General features: G+C 39.4%; 2 protein-coding genes across 4 annotated transcripts in view; both read right to left on the bottom strand.

Moving 5' to 3' along the window:
* ssr1 (signal sequence receptor, alpha) overlaps positions 1-3,853 on the bottom strand; it is a 9,483-nt gene extending 5,630 nt beyond the window's left edge. For all 3 annotated transcript variants that reach the window (XM_051940599.1, XM_051940600.1, XM_051940598.1), the window contains exons 1-6: positions 3,686-3,853; positions 2,453-2,586; positions 1,013-1,109; positions 828-931; positions 587-745; positions 399-475 (exon numbers count right to left, since the gene is read on the bottom strand). In XM_051940599.1, the coding sequence (XP_051796559.1) occupies positions 399-475; positions 587-745; positions 828-931; positions 1,013-1,109; positions 2,453-2,586; positions 3,686-3,755 (641 nt within the window). In that variant the 5' untranslated portion in view covers positions 3,756-3,853. The remainder of the gene's footprint in view (positions 1-398; positions 476-586; positions 746-827; positions 932-1,012; positions 1,110-2,452; positions 2,587-3,685) is intronic.
* Positions 3,854-8,256: 4,403 nt separating this feature from the next.
* LOC110947124 (nebulin-like) overlaps positions 8,257-15,572 on the bottom strand; it is a 74,524-nt gene continuing 67,208 nt past the window's right edge. The window contains exons 62-68 of the mRNA XM_051940470.1: positions 15,453-15,557; positions 14,923-15,015; positions 14,473-14,565; positions 14,026-14,164; positions 12,337-12,570; positions 9,760-9,890; positions 8,257-9,025 (exon numbers count right to left, since the gene is read on the bottom strand). Coding sequence (XP_051796430.1) covers positions 8,849-9,025; positions 9,760-9,890; positions 12,337-12,570; positions 14,026-14,164; positions 14,473-14,565; positions 14,923-15,015; positions 15,453-15,557 — 972 coding nt within the window. The 3' untranslated portion in view covers positions 8,257-8,848. The remainder of the gene's footprint in view (positions 9,026-9,759; positions 9,891-12,336; positions 12,571-14,025; positions 14,165-14,472; positions 14,566-14,922; positions 15,016-15,452; positions 15,558-15,572) is intronic.

The following is a 15,572-nucleotide window of genomic DNA, read 5'->3' as shown; positions in this document are numbered from 1 at the left end:
GGAGAGGTTTGAATTTATACCTTCAATTACATGCTAATCACATTTTTGTCAGCAGTATTTGACACAGTACGTACAGTTTTTTATGTCAAATAAATGTTGGTTGATGACTGAATCGATGAACTTAAACGACAAAAATGTTTGTTTCATTTCTATTTCTCTGCATTTTTCATCTGTCTACCACATTCACAGATTACTGCCAGCTCAAAGTGCAACTATAGCGATTATATTCAACAGTTTAACTTTCTTAAACATGACAATGAGTTCATTTTTACGAGCTAGGCTGCTACTTTAGCCTAAAAAAAGACAACTTGAGTCAGTACTTCAGGCTAACCAGGACAATGATGCCAATAAACAATAAAAATGGAACTTTAAAAGCTGAGAATTAAACCAATGCTTACGTCTCTCCGTCAAGTCCGTCCTCTTTCTCAGTAATGGTGACCGTCTGGTTGAACACGGCATCCTGGAAGACGTTTCCCTGCAGGTGGAAAGATTGAAGACAGCGACAGGAAGTGAGACAAAAACAGAAGCAACCGGTACCTCTATCGTCTTTATTCAGGGGTAAGTGCTCCTAAATGTTCCTCCTCACGTTGCTGTCTTTGTAGTTGAGGTTGATGACGAGTCCAAACGGCCGCCCTCCCATCGGCTCGGCGGGGATGAAGGAATACTCGAAGGTGGCCTGTCTGCTGGCGGGAACCACGATGCCGAGCTGCAGAGCGGTGAAGTTCTGGATGTAGAACTGGTAATCCTGACCGACGGGAAGGAGAACCAGTCAGGAGAGCGCTCAGCAGGAAAGGAGGTTTAAACATCTAAGCTTCTGTTTATTTTACCTGTGGGTAACGGAAAGAAGCATCCAGAGACTCCACGATGAAGTTCTCCGATCCCTTGTTGGTGAAGCCGAGCAGGAACTTGACGATGTTGTTGGCTGGGAAGTCTGAAGAGAAACAACGACGTGGGTTAGACGGGGTTTTTACTGCAGCTCTGAGGTCGCTGCATCAGAAAACTGGACTTTCACCTTCTCCTTTGACGAACAGGATGGTGGTGTCGGCGTTGGGGGAAGCCTTCACCTCTCCAACTGATGCCTCCTCCTCTTCTTCATCTTTATCCTCCGTCTACACAAACACACACAGTTTAAGATCAGTTCAACCAGATCTATCCACATGAAAACAACTCCAGCTCACAAAGACACTGGAGACACGATTTTTTAACCTTTGAGCTTCTTCAGTTCTGCTGCAGAAACACCCGAAACTTCAGAACTACTATACGTGCAGCAACAATTCATGTATGCGACAAAAAGCAACAAAAAGATTTAAAAGGACAAAAAAACAACAAAAAGAGATTGAAAACGACAAAAAATTTTGACAAAAAAACAACAAAAGAAGTTGAACAGTACAAAAAGAAGTCACATTATACAAGCTAGAATGAGATGTTAACGAATGGTTTGAATGTTACATTAAGTCTTAAAACAAGAGAGTAGAATAAATGTCTCACAACAGCTGAATTGTAACCCTCTGAACAGTGGATAAACGTAACCAGACTAAAAACGACCACATCGATTCATAATATTCGACTGTATAGATTACTTTGTCAGGGTTCCCACTGAAAATTGAAAACTAAATTCCAGGACTTTTCCAGGATATTCCAGGATAAAAATCATCCCATTTCCAGGACTTTGAACGGAATTTCTGAAACAATTTTCTCATACAAACTAATCTTTCTGGCCTCCTCCACCCCTTACAGCCAGCCGATTCCACCCACTTTATTATACCATACAGTCTACCTGTGTTAGATAACAACATTAAAGTGTCAGGTAAAATACCAACTACAAAAATTCAGCTTATATACTTAAATCATGATATTTGCATGTATCACGATATCACGATAATATAAAAATGCCACGATACGATTATCGAGGGACACTTTTATCGCGATATACGATAATATCGTGTATCGTCCCAACCCTAACAGTGGGCTGACAAGCAGCCACTGTATTGCCTATAGATGTGTGAAAATTAGCTCTGGAGGCAAGGGACGCCAAACCCTTTCAGCATTCCAGCTTTTCTAAACTACAAACAGTTACTACACTAAACCAAAGACCCAAACAAGGTTACATGTACAGGTATGGAAAGAAGTGCACTACATAGGAGAGTCCACTGCATAATGTAATACAAAGATTAGAAACTGGAAGGCTGCCAATGCCATGTGATAGGTGCAGACATGACACACTGTAGAATATTGAGCACAACCAACATCCATGCAACACTGAATTCCAGAACTTTCAATGACTTTTTTAGCGGATAATCCTAATTCCAGGACCACCTGATTTGTGGCAGTATTTCAAGACTTTTCCATGACTTTCCAGGATCACTTTTTTCCCAGGACTTTCCAGAATTTTCAAGGACCGTGGGAACCCTGTTTGTGTGTTTAACGCTGCTGTCGACTGAGAGTCACTCACCAGTTCTGTGTTGTCGTCGTCTTCCACTTCAGCTTCGTCATCCTCATCCTCAGCCGTCACATCGTCCACGACGTCTTCATCCACAGCCTCAGCCTCCTCATCCTCAGTCAGATCCTGGGCGCTCACCACCGGCCCTGAAGGAAGGTTACAACATCAGTTTTCATTTCATTTAAAGGAATAAGTTTTAAGTCGGTATTTTAAAAAATTATCTGTGCAATATTGTTATTAATCTGTCAAAACTTCTCACAGCATTTCAATTCATGAAAGAATCTCCAATACCACTGACATGTGTAATACTATTTTTTAACAACTAATACTTATGTATATTTTGGTGTATTTTTAAAATTTCTGTGCTGATATTCCTTAAATGTTTGCTGGACTGATAAACTAGCGGTATAATTTTAAGTTTTTAAACACCTCTAGAAGCTAATGTTTGTACAAAAATCATCAAAATCAATCTAGAATTATTTATTCTTCCAAAAATAGAGCTGTTTGAGTGATCTGGTTATAGACTGATAGAACAAGCAGAAAAACTGAATATCATAACATCGTTTTTCACCAACATTTTCATATAAAAGCTCAAGAAGAGCAGCAAGCAGAGGTTAAAAATCACAGCAAACATGATTCAATCAGTTCACAAAACCAGCTTCCTTTAAGCCGCACAAACTACAGACTCAGAGAAAATTAATTAAAACGATAAAAGTCACGATGCTTCACTGTTGACAGCAGCAGACATTTAAAATCACAGCGTCCTCTGTTGCCATGTATGCTTGAACTAAGTGAGCTAACTGAACAAAACCCACATTAATGAAGCTTTATTAAAGGCACAACGCTTAATGATGGTGTTACAGGTATTTATTGAGCAGTTTAGGCCTCATTTATAAGAGCTTAACTTGTTGTGTGTCCAGGAAGGCTACTTAGCCTTAAAGCTAACAGTAAGGACACGTCAGTCTAAGCAGGCGGATAACCTGCTTTTATCTCAGCTAGCTAGCACTGAATCCCATTTAAACTCAGACAATCACGGCCTACAAAAGCTCCGATGAGACAGTTCCAGTTTATGCTGCTTTAATAATCCTGGTTTTCATCTAGAAGGCTACTTTGAGCTCGCACATGTCGACAGGAGGACGATGGCCTTCCTCCTCTTTAGCAGCTCTAGCAGCTAGTTAGCTCTGCTGCTAACACTTAGCATGCTAGAGCCGCTAAAACAGCCGTTACTTTTCCTCACAGGCTCACCTTTGACGAGCAGGGTCGCCGGGAAGGCCAGCAGTAGCAGCAGCAGCAGTTTGGGCAGAAACTTCAACATTTTCGGGTTCAAATCAGTGCGTTCTCATTCACAGCGGCTCAGACGACCGGGCTGTGCCACTTCCGTTACGATTACTACTGCGCATGCGCAAAAACAAGTAATTGGTGTTGCGGCAAAGTGGGTTCGACCTGAAACTAAGACCCGCACACATATTTCCATACTTTTACATTTATTAATTTATTGAAACGAGAAATAGGTTTCATTATTTTACACATTTTGTTGTTACTTTAATGAAAAAATATGTACAGTATGGTTTAAAAAATAGCAAATTATTTTCTCCCTTATTTTACAGATTTTTTTTAAGAAAAATCGTTACATGTTAATAACAAAGAAAGAATTAGTTCTTTATTTAATAGTGGCCTCAGTACAAGAGAGATATTTTTAAAATAACATTTTTTGCCAGTTTACAGAGTGAAATGTTTTTGTTTTTTTTTAAAACAGATTTATTTCTAAATAAAGGATACTGATAATAACTACACAAAGACTCTGTATATAAACAATTATTAAATATTTGAATCCTTCCTAACTTACAGAACGTAAGGTATTAATGAGAGTACTGATGCATGTTTTGTGCAAATAAAACAAGAAGTTTCTGTTTACAGTTGATTTGTTTTTATTTGTCTCACATGTAACACACTGCAATTATAATATGGCAAAGTAACAGAACTGATTGATATAATTTCAAATAATGTGTAAATAAATTTAGTATAACCTGTGAAAACATACAGACTAAATATGAAAAAACAAAAAACTTTACAGGGGTGACATTAGAAGCAAAAAAAGAAAAATAATCCTCAATGCGTGAACAAAAAAAGGATTTATAAATTTTCCAAAATCAACACGTGAATATTGAGTAAATAAATTCTATTGCATCTAGTATTCATGAAATCAAACATACAAAATACAAAACGATCTGCGGCTAAACGACAAATCATGGCTGAGTGAAGGTTTTATTCGGTACAGGACCGGGATGCAATGCACACGGCAAGACGACAAACCCTAAAAACACAGCTTACTGGGTGCAGACGAGCAAAAGAGTAAAATATATCTTCCCCAAAAAACACAGACGGGAGCCCGAGTATCAAAACAGTCTCACAGAAATCTCACGTACTCACACAGTCTGTTCAGGATTCTGCCCACGCTCTGCTCACTGTGGAGATGAAGCTTAACCCTCCTGTTGTCCTTTTAAGAGCACCAAAAAAAAGAAGAAAAAAACTGAAAAAAAGTCCAAAAATTCAGCAAAAAAATTGAAAAGAATCCAAAAATTCAGCAAAAAAACGGAAAAAATCCAAAAATTCAGAGAAAAAATGAAAAAGAATAAAAAAATTCAGCAAAAAAAAGAAAAATCCAAAAATTCAGCAAAAAAACGGAAAAAATCCAAAAATTCAGGGAAAAAATGAAAAAGAATAAAAAAATTCAGCAAAAAAAAGAAAAAATCCAAAAATTCAGTAAAAAAAATGACAAAAAATCCAAAAATCCAGAAAAAAAAATCTCCAAATTTCTGAAAATTTGCAAAACCTTCAGGGAGAAAATTCCAATAATTTCTTAAAAGATTTATTTAAAAAATCCCCTAAATTTGGCAAGAAAATTCTTGTAAATATTTTCAAAAAATTACTAAAAATCCTACAAAAAATCCTAAAAATGTCTAAGGTGATTCTATATATATCAGTAAAACTTCTATTTTCTTTAAGAACATTCACATAAAAAATTTTTTTATGTGAATGTTCTTAAGAAACATTTTAAATATTTCTTTTTTCCCACCAAAATGTTCAAAAATTCCCCCAAAAATGTTGAAAATGTGGACATCAGAAGCTTCACTGTGAAAATATGTTTTTTTTTTTCCACATTTTCAAACTTTAAACCGGGTCAATTTTCACCCCCAGGACGACAGGAGGATTAAGTTTTCTGGACGACACACGACTCTTTTATTCATAGCTTAAAAAAAAATCAAAAATAAAGGAAACATTTGATAGGAGAAACAGAAAGACACAGTGTGTTAGTAGAAGTCCTTCACAAACACGGAGGTTAGTGCTGCCGTTTAAAACTGAAGCTGTGACTCTTCCTGTCCTTCAGAAAACTAAACTGCACTCAACCCGAACACGAAGTAAAACTCAGGATGAATAAACCACTAGAGATCTGTTAGCTCGTTATCGTCTTTTGTTCCTCCGCTCGTCCTTCCTTTGGTTGCATCGGTTCCTAGAAGAAACTGAACTTTCCTATTCCAGCGTATCCTCCTCCTCCTGCAGCTCTTCTCCAGGAGGCAGAAAGCACGTCAAAATGCTCTGTAGGTTTCTTATTGTCAACAGATCCCATGAAGAAAGACCAAATTCAAATCACCTCCCAAGTGCATCATCTCTACATTAACAATCAAAAAAAACATTTCACAAAGATTATATTAACCCTCCTTTTGTCTTCACATATAAACACCCAAAAAATATTGTTTCCTCGTCTGAAAAAAATCCAAAAATTCTGCAAAAAAAATCTTCAAATTTCTGAAAATTTGTAAAACCTTCAGGAAGAAAAGTCCAATAATTCCTTAAAAGTTTTATTTAAAAAAAAATCCTCCAAATTTGGCAAGAAAATCCTTGATTTTGGTTGATTTTTATGTGAATGTTCTTAAGAAACACTTTAAACATTTATTTTTTTCCACCAAAAATGTTCAAAAATTTCCCAAAAATGTTGAAAATGTGGACACCAGAAGCTTTACTGTGAAAATCTGTTTTTTTTTTTTCACATTTTCAAACTTTAAACCGGGTCAGTTTTCACCCGCAGGACGACATGAGGGTTAAGTTTTCTGGACGGCACACGACTCTTTTATTCATCGCTAAAAATCAAAAATAAAGGAAAAAATCTTGCAAAAAGATTTCTCAAATTTCTGAAAATTTGCAAAACCTCCAGGCAGAAAATTCCAATAATTCCTTAAAGGGTTTATTTTAAAAAAAATCCCCCAAATTTAGCAAGAAAATTCCTGTAAGTATTTTCAAAAAAATACTAAAAATCTTCTAAAAAATATTGCTTCCTTGTCTGAAAAAAATCCCAAAATCCAGCAAAAAAATCTCCAAATTTCTGAAAGTTTTCAAAACCTTCAGGAAGAAGATTCCAATAATTCCTTAAAAGTTTTATTTTAAAAAAATCCCCCAAATTTGGCAAGAAAATTCTTATAAATATTTTCAAAAAATTACTAAAAATCCTCCAAAAAAATCCTAAAAATATCTAAAAGGATTCCATATGTATCAGTAAAATTTGATATTTTATTTAAGAACATTCACATAAAAACCAACCAAAATCCAGCGAATTTCGCTGGATTTTGGTTGATTTTTATGTAAATGTTCTTCAGAAACATTTTTTCCTTTCCACCAAAAAACGTTCAAAAATTTCCCAAAAATGTTGAAAATGTGGACATCAGAAGCTTCACTGTGAAAACATTTTTTTCCCACATTTTCAAACTTTAAAACGGGTCAATCCAACCTGCAGGACGACACCAGGGTTAAACTTTCTGGAGCTCAGAGGACAAAACATACATGAACAATACCTGTTAAATGGTGTTTTTTCATGGGAGCTGTTGTTTGCTTTCACTTTACTGTAAGTTCAGTTCATATTTTTCATGAATTCCTTCTTTCTTCATGCACCAGTCCCTCCTCTAGCTGTAAATTTTGTTACAAGTTATCGACAGCATGCTTGTTTTCTCTCCTTCACATCCACCGTTAGGTCAGAAAATCTCCCTCAGATCAGTCATGGCCTGTGATGTTCAGTGCATTCCAGCTCTTATTTTGTGGTGCAGAATTACACAGAAAAACGCCTTCCAGTGTCGCCAGAAGAAGCAGAAACGAGCCTCTAATCAAACCACAACCTTTCCTCTACATGCTTTTCTCTCTGCTTTTCTGCGTGGGATTGTTGCCAGAAATAAATATGAACTGTTAAAACGTTTGACATCATTTTCTGCTTTTAAAGAGCCCGTATTCTGCTTTTTGTGTGGGGATTTTTCAACTTTCCTTCGTCTAGCTGCTTTTCTGTGCATGTAGAAGGTCTGAACGCTTAAGAAGTCCTACAAAGGAGCTCCTTAGATGAATGAAATACTTCATTTTAAGTCCAGGTTTATCGTCCATGACGTATCGATGTCATCATGTAACATACTTGTGTCACTCTGTGGTAATTTTGAGTCTCTTTGTGGTAATTTTGAGTCTCTTTGTGGTAATTTTTTGTCATTTTGTGGTCATTTTGCGTCTCTTTGTGGTCATTTTTTGTCATTTTGTGGTAATTTTGGGTCTCTGTGATCATTTTGTAACTCTTTGTGGTAATTTTGTGTCTCTCTGTGGTCATTTTGTGGTCATTTTGTGTCTCTTTGTGGTCATTTTGTGTCTCTTTGTGGTCATTTTGTGTCTCTTTGTGGTCATTTTGTGTCTCTCTGTGATCATTTTGTAACTCTTTGTGGTAATTTTGTGTCTCTCTGTGGTCATTTTGTGGTCATTTTGTGTCTCTTTGTGGTCATTTTGTGTCTCTCTGTGGTCATTTTGTGTCTCTTTGTGGTCATTTTGTGTCTCTCTGTGGTCATTTTGCGTCTCTTTGTGGTCATTTTGTGTCTCTCTGTGGTCATTTTGTGTCTCTTTGTGGTCATTTTGTGTCTCTCTGTGGTCATTTTGTGTCTCTTTGTGGTCATTTTGTGTCTCTCTGTGGTCATTTTGCGTCTCTTTGTGCTTGGTCTAACCAACATTTACAACCTCTTTATGCAGCTGACCAATCAGAGAAGAACGGAAACTAAAACAGAGCATTTCACACACAGTTGTGCTTCATCAATGTACAGAATGAGGGGAAAATGTGTGCTTTTTAACATTAAAGCACATAAAGATATTGTCACTGATCCCAAAAATCCGACCATAAACCTGTAACTGCAGAACATGAGCTCTTTAAAATTCACCACTAAAACTTCTGGTGCCACTGAATCTGATCTGAATATTTGGCCAGTTTTCCAGTGGCAGAGAAAACCTCAAATACCTCAATGAACCCTGAAATGCAAAGAACATCACCAACATCTGCTGTTGTAACACTGCGGGGGGATGCTATCCTGTGTATTTCTTCGTCTCTCTCTCGCTGCTTTAGTTGCAACACTCCACGTAGTTTGCCGGCAGCATCCCGGACTTGCCGGTCCTCTGCACGGTGCCGTACATCCAGCCCTCGTCGATCGGCTGAGCGTTGATGATGACGTCACCGTCCCTGAATGAGACTTCGTCGTGATCCTGAGCCGCGTAGTCGTACAGCGCCCGGTAAACCCGCTGCACAAAGAGACACAAAGAGACCAAAATTAATAGACACAAAGAGACAAGAAAATACACAAAGAGACACGAAGAGACAGGAAGAAACCAAACTTAATAGACACAAAGAGACATGAAAATACACAGACACGAAGTGACACAAAGAGACAGGAAGAGATATGAAGAGACAGGAAGAGACATGCAGAGACAGGAAGAGATACAAAGAGACAGGAAGAGACAGGAAGGAACCAAAATAAAAGAGATAAACAGACACAAAGAGACAAGAAAATACACAGAGACATGAGGAGACACAAAGGCACATGAAGAAACCAAAATGTAAAGAGACAAAGAGACAAGAAAATACACAAAGAGACAGGAAAAGATGCAAAGAGACAGGAAGAGACAGGAAGAAATCAAAATAAAAACACACAAAGAGACAAAAAAATATGCAAAGAGACATGAAAAGACACAGAGACACAAAGAGACGTGAAGAAATCAAAATAAGAAGACACAAAGAGACAGGAAGAGATATGAAGAAACCAAAATGATAAGGCACAAAAACACATGACGAGACAAGAAAAGACACAAAGAGACATGAAAAGACAATAAGAGACACAAAGAGACTTGAAGAAACCAAAATAAGAAGACACAAAGAGACGTAAAGAAACCAAAATAAGAAGACACAAAGAGACAAGAAGAGACAAGAAGAAACATGAAGCGACACAAAGAGTCGTGAAGGGAGCAGCAGAGCGTACCATGGAGGCTGAGTGTGGCGGTGAGGTGACTGATCTGACGGAGGACATGCTGGTCTGGTGCATGTAGCCGTGATACTGCTGCTGCTGCTGCATCTGGACGCCCTGATGGTAAGCTCCAGGGAGGACAGGAGCTGGACAGCAGGACAAAGACAGCATCAGTAAAGCCCGCTGCAACACTCTGACTCTCCTCTGCTGTGAATTTAAAGCAAGACTTCAGACGTGAGCCGTTAAACACGAGAAAACACCGTGAGCTTCATGCACAAACCTGCAGGGAGACAGGGAGTTAGTCTGATTTGATCTGTGGATTCTAGACAGGAAAGAAGCAGCACGTGTCCGTCCAACGCTGTGGAGAACAAAGATTAGTGGGTAAAGGTACCGGGGGTTTCTGCGCTGCTGCGATCCCAGAGGTCAGAGGTCAGCGAGCTGATGGACTGCTGCGACTGCTGTGACTGCTGCCTGCTCAGCCTGCGGTCAGCTCGCTCTGACAGCCGGCCGCCACCAGGGGGCAGCACAGGACGGAAATAATCACAAGACAGGGGGAACAAGAAGAAGAAGAAGAGACGAGAAATCACAAGAGGACAGTGAGGAGTCCATCGAATGAAAACAGAGACAGAAACGCTGACTTTATCTTCTATTTCAGCTGTTTTCAGACAACATTTATGACACACATGCCAAGTTTAAAATACAGCACGTGTTAAAATTCACACATCAGGTAATAAACATCTTCACATACGTGTCAGACTGGAATGCGTGTGAGTTTGTCTTCCTTTTTTCTGTTTAGGTCTGGTGATACTCTGTCGTTTTCAAGTCTACAAATTCCATTTAAAAGTAAAAAATAAAAATAAAACAGCACAAAATAGACCCAATTACCTCGTCTTATGTTTGCATCCTAAAGCTAAGCTCTGAATTATTCACAGCTCTGCCAAAGTTATATTTGTCGTGACTTTTTATTGGACCAGATGGTTTTTCTGGCTGGAAGTGACATTATATAACAGTCTGTCACGGTTTGAGGACAGTATGAGATAGATGCAGTTAATAAATCCGTGCTAATCTTTGAGAAGATGCAGCTTCTATCTATTGGGGATGGTCCTGGTAAATCCACCACATTCTAGAGCGTTTTAACACCTTAGAAACTGAGAACAGCTCGTGCACATGTTCTTCAGCTTGTTGCTAATGAAAGCTCAGTGAGCTGCTGTTGGTCCATCAACAAAATCCCAGACACACAGAAAGACAATAATTAAAACAAGCAAAAAAATGGCACTAATCTAACAGTCAGAGAGGGTTCAGATGGACTACCGGACATCCTGCGGAGACTCTTGGACTGAATGTTGTCCTCAAGAGGGTCAAAGTCAAAGATGGAGCCTGGATCCGTCCTCCACACCTTCAGGTCTTCAGAGAGGACGCAAAAACGCTGGTTATATTTACACAGACTGAGAATAAAACAACCTTGATGTGAACAGACTGAGTAGATACAAACCAATCAGACACAACATTATGACCACCTGTCTAATGTTGTGTTGGTTTCTGACCCATCTAATGGACTCCACGAGACCCTGAAGGTGGTATCTGGGCTCGACTAGATCCTGACGGTGGTATCTGAACTCTACGAGACCCTGAAGGTGGTATCTGAACTCTACGAGACCCTGAAGGTGGTATCTGGACTCTACGAGACCCTGAAGGTGGTATCTGGACTCCACTAGACCCTGAAGGTGGTATCTGAACTCTACGAGACCCTGTAAGTCACAATGTGGGGCCTCTGGAGATGTTCTGAATTGGCTTAAATCCTTACGTTTGCCCATTTTTCCTGCTTCAAACATCAACTTTGAGGACAAAAGGTTTCCTTACTGCCAACCAACCAACCAACCAACCAACCAACCAAGAGGAGCCATGATAAAGACATAATCCGTGTTATTTACTTCACTTGTTCGTGGTCATAATGTTACGCCTGATGGGTGTAAATTAGACTAGAACAGTGAATTCAAGTAAAAGATTAAATATAGAAACCAAAACAGGGCAGATAAAAGCAGTCAAAGCTGGAACCCGGATCTGCTGAAAACATTAAAAACTTCACATCTACACGGTCAGAATAAACCAGTGAATGAAAAAGACTGAAATCTGCTTTTTTTATGAGCTGCAGAAAATACTTCAGTACGTCTTTACCAACATTACACCATTGATGAGAGACAGAAACTGTAAAAACAGAAACAATCGTCAGATTTTCCACAAAACAAACAAACAAACAAAACAACTCTGGATATGAAGTAGTTCAGACCCAGAGTTACTGCTGCAGGTCACATCTGGATAGAACACTAACACCTTCTTTCATCTTTGATTTTTGATGAAACATTTAAAGTTTAGAGAGAAAAATTCGTATTCGGTGAATCTGTTAACAACTCATAGACATCTGAAACGTAAACCAGCTGCCAGAAAGAAGCCAGAAAGGTTGGAGAGTTGAATCTGTTGTATTTTAAAAGCATCTTTTGAAATCTGTTGTGTCAGTCTACATCTTAGAAAGCCGTCAGGTGAACATAGTGGAGCATGAAGTACAAGACTTCTGAAAAAGGAGGGATGTCTGACCTACGATGATGCCTCCTGGCCGCCGGTCCATCTCCATGGCCTGGGGGTGGATCCCTTTGCTGTAGGCCGCCTCCCCCATCATCTGATTGGCCCTCTGGTAGCGCTCCATGCTGGGGTCGTCCAATCCCGGCGTAAAGCCTCGGCCGCGAGCTCGCTCAAAGTCCTCGTGGTACTTCGCCTGTAGAAAGTCACGACAAAGAGGTCGGTCGATTTTCCACCAAAGACGAGGAGAGTTTTAAAGCAACAGTCACTCAGCTCAGGGTGCATCTGGTCAGCGAGAAAAGAAAACACACACAGGAAGTGATTGAAAAGTCTTTATTCGTTAACGCACTCGCATTCCCACGGTGAGGTTAGGGGAATGTAGGACACGATGCAGTCCAGCAGGTGGCGCCTTTGAGCTGCTTTTGGCAATTTTTTAATGAGTCAAAAAGTGTTTTTGACTAAATAGAACTATTTTAAACTAAGATGTAGTTAATTTAAAAAAAAATCTCTTAGTCCCACATGGTTCACTCTAGGACCACTGGAAAGGGAAAAATACGGGGATTTATTGTGATTTTATCGTGTCTGACGCAGATAATGTTGGACAATTTCACCTAATTTTTGACACATTTTAGAAATTTTGGGACATTCAGAAAAGTATTTTTTGGCCAGATTTATGTCATTTTAAGCTCATTTTGAGTCATTTTGAGAACGCTGTATTCATTAAGGACACAATTTGACTTTACTTTGGACACATGTGAGCCATTTTAGACTTTATTCTGTCAATTTGGATCAATTTGGGATAAACTTTAGTCATTTTGGACAGATTTCATCGAATTTCAGACACAATTTAGACAAATTTAAGGAACGTTAGAAGAATGAAAAATGTTGTAATTTTGGTGATTTTTTAAAAAGTTGATACATTTTTCAAACATGCTGCTGGATTCTGGGAATCTGGGAGTTAATTATGTTGTGTATTTGACACGTTTACAGTCCAGCAGGTGGCGCCTTTGAGCTTCTGTTGGCAAATTATTTAAATAGGACATGAAGTGTTTTGACGAAATATCATGATTTTAAGCTCAGATTTAGTTAATTAAAAAAACTCTTGGTCACACATGGTTCATTCAAGTTCTGTTGGAAAGAAGAACATCTGTGGATTTTTTCTGCTTGTCTGACTGTAATAAATGGTGTAATTTTGGTGATTTAAAAAAAGATAAATCTTTAAAACCTGCAGATGGGTTCTGGGAATCAGGGAGTTAATAAAGTTGAATATTTGACATGTTTACAGTCCAGCAGGTGGCGCCTTTGAGCTGCTTTTCTCAAATTATTTAAATAAGACATGAAGTGTTGTGAGTAAATATCATGATTTTAAGCTAAGATTTAGTTAATTTAGTTAAAAAACCTCTTGATCACACATGGTGCATTCAAGGACCGTTAGAAAGGTGAAAGTCTGGGGATTTTTTCTGTTTTTATAGCATCTGATTAGAATAAATGGTGTAATTTCTGTGATTTCTTTAAAAGTTAAGTAAAATATTTAAATGTTAAGATAAGTTACAGGTGCAAAGTAGAAAAACTGTGAAAATTAACACACACACACCCACACCCACACACACACACACACACACACACACACACACACACACACACACACACACACACACAGCTCCATCCTCCACGTTGCCCCGGTGACGGTGGTTAGTCACTCGTGTTAGCTCCTCCACGGCAACCAGCAGGCGGCCGCTACCATGGAGACCGAGTCCTGCGACTTCCTGACACGCCTGTACTCAGGTGTGTCCAGCTCGGTGCAGCTCCGCCCCCTCAGCTCCTGCAGGCCGCGCCGGTACTTCACCTGTTACCACGGCGACGGGTCGACAAGATCAAAGAAAAAAACATGGGAAAGATTAAATCAACCGAGCATCGCCGTGACGACACTGAAGACAGACGTAAACACTCTGAGAAACAACTATCACTACTACCACAGCTACTACGACACTACAACTACTACTATTACAACTCCTACTACCAGCACTACTACTGCTACTGCTATGACTCCATTAACACTTTCTATTGTGGTACTTGTATTACATTCAGATACACATACTTGAAGTGTGTTTTGTGGCAGAGATAGTAGTAAAAGTATTTGTGTGTGTATCTTGCCGAGCTGATGTTGTCCTGGTTTTGTCGAACTCTCTCCAGTTCTGGAGTCACTCCCAGGCTGCTGGACTTCACAGAACTCTGCTTATACTTGATCTGTTGGAAAACAGGAAGCGTCTGTGTGACCAAGTACTTCATACTATGAGGGGTTATTTATGAGCAATGAACACACCGAGACCCAAAGAGGAAGAGGCTACCTGGTTGATCCTGCCAGTAGCATATGCTTGTCTCAAAGATTAAGCCATGCAAGTCTAAGTACACACGGCCGGTACAGTGAAACTGCGAATGGGTCATTAAATCAGTTACTATGAAGTACTCTGTGTGTTCAAACAGCAAAAATACCTGCTGTAAGTGGGTCAATGGGCAGTTTTTAACATTTATCTCTGAACGTATGTGATGTTTGAACTACTCTACTACTGTGGTGTTCTAATCTTGTACTTTTACTGCACTCACTGCACTGATGTTCTCCTGGTTCCGTCGGACTCGTTCCAGCTCTGGTGTGTCCATGACGGCAGTGCCTCGACCCACTTCCTCCCTGTACTGGACCTGACCAGAACCAGGATCAGAATCAGAACCAGAACCAGAACCAGGATCAGAACCAGGATCAGGATCAGGATCAGAACCAGAACCAGGATCACAATCAGAATCAGGACCAGAACCAGGATCAGAATCAGGACCAGAACCAGAAACAGGATCAGAATCAGAATCAGGACCAGAACCAGAATCAGGACCAGAACCAGAGCCAGGATCAGAACCAGACTTTATTTGCTTATTGAACATTTCTGCAGATAAAAACACTTTTTAGAAAAACACATTCTATCGTTCTACTACTCAAAGTGGTAGAAATATTATTGAAATTAAACAGAAGAAGCCACTGGGTGCATCTTCACACTTTTCTGTGAGTTTACCACTCCTACTACTACTACTACTCCTTCTAATACTCCTACTTCTACTACATGAAAGTCTCAGAGATGTAAACGTACGTCGCTGATCTTCTTGGCGTTCTCTCGGGCGAGGACGATCTCCGGCGTCTCCGTGACCGAAGACATGAGTCCCTTCATCAGCTTGGAGTCCCAGCAGTAGCGCAGCTAGGGGGCGACAGA

The sequence above is a fragment of the Acanthochromis polyacanthus genome, chromosome 20 (assembly GCF_021347895.1).
Source record: "Acanthochromis polyacanthus isolate Apoly-LR-REF ecotype Palm Island chromosome 20, KAUST_Apoly_ChrSc, whole genome shotgun sequence".
NCBI lineage: Eukaryota > Metazoa > Chordata > Actinopteri > Pomacentridae > Acanthochromis > Acanthochromis polyacanthus.
The sequence above is the reverse complement of the archived record's forward strand: the minus strand, read 5'-3'. Positions and strand labels throughout refer to the sequence as shown.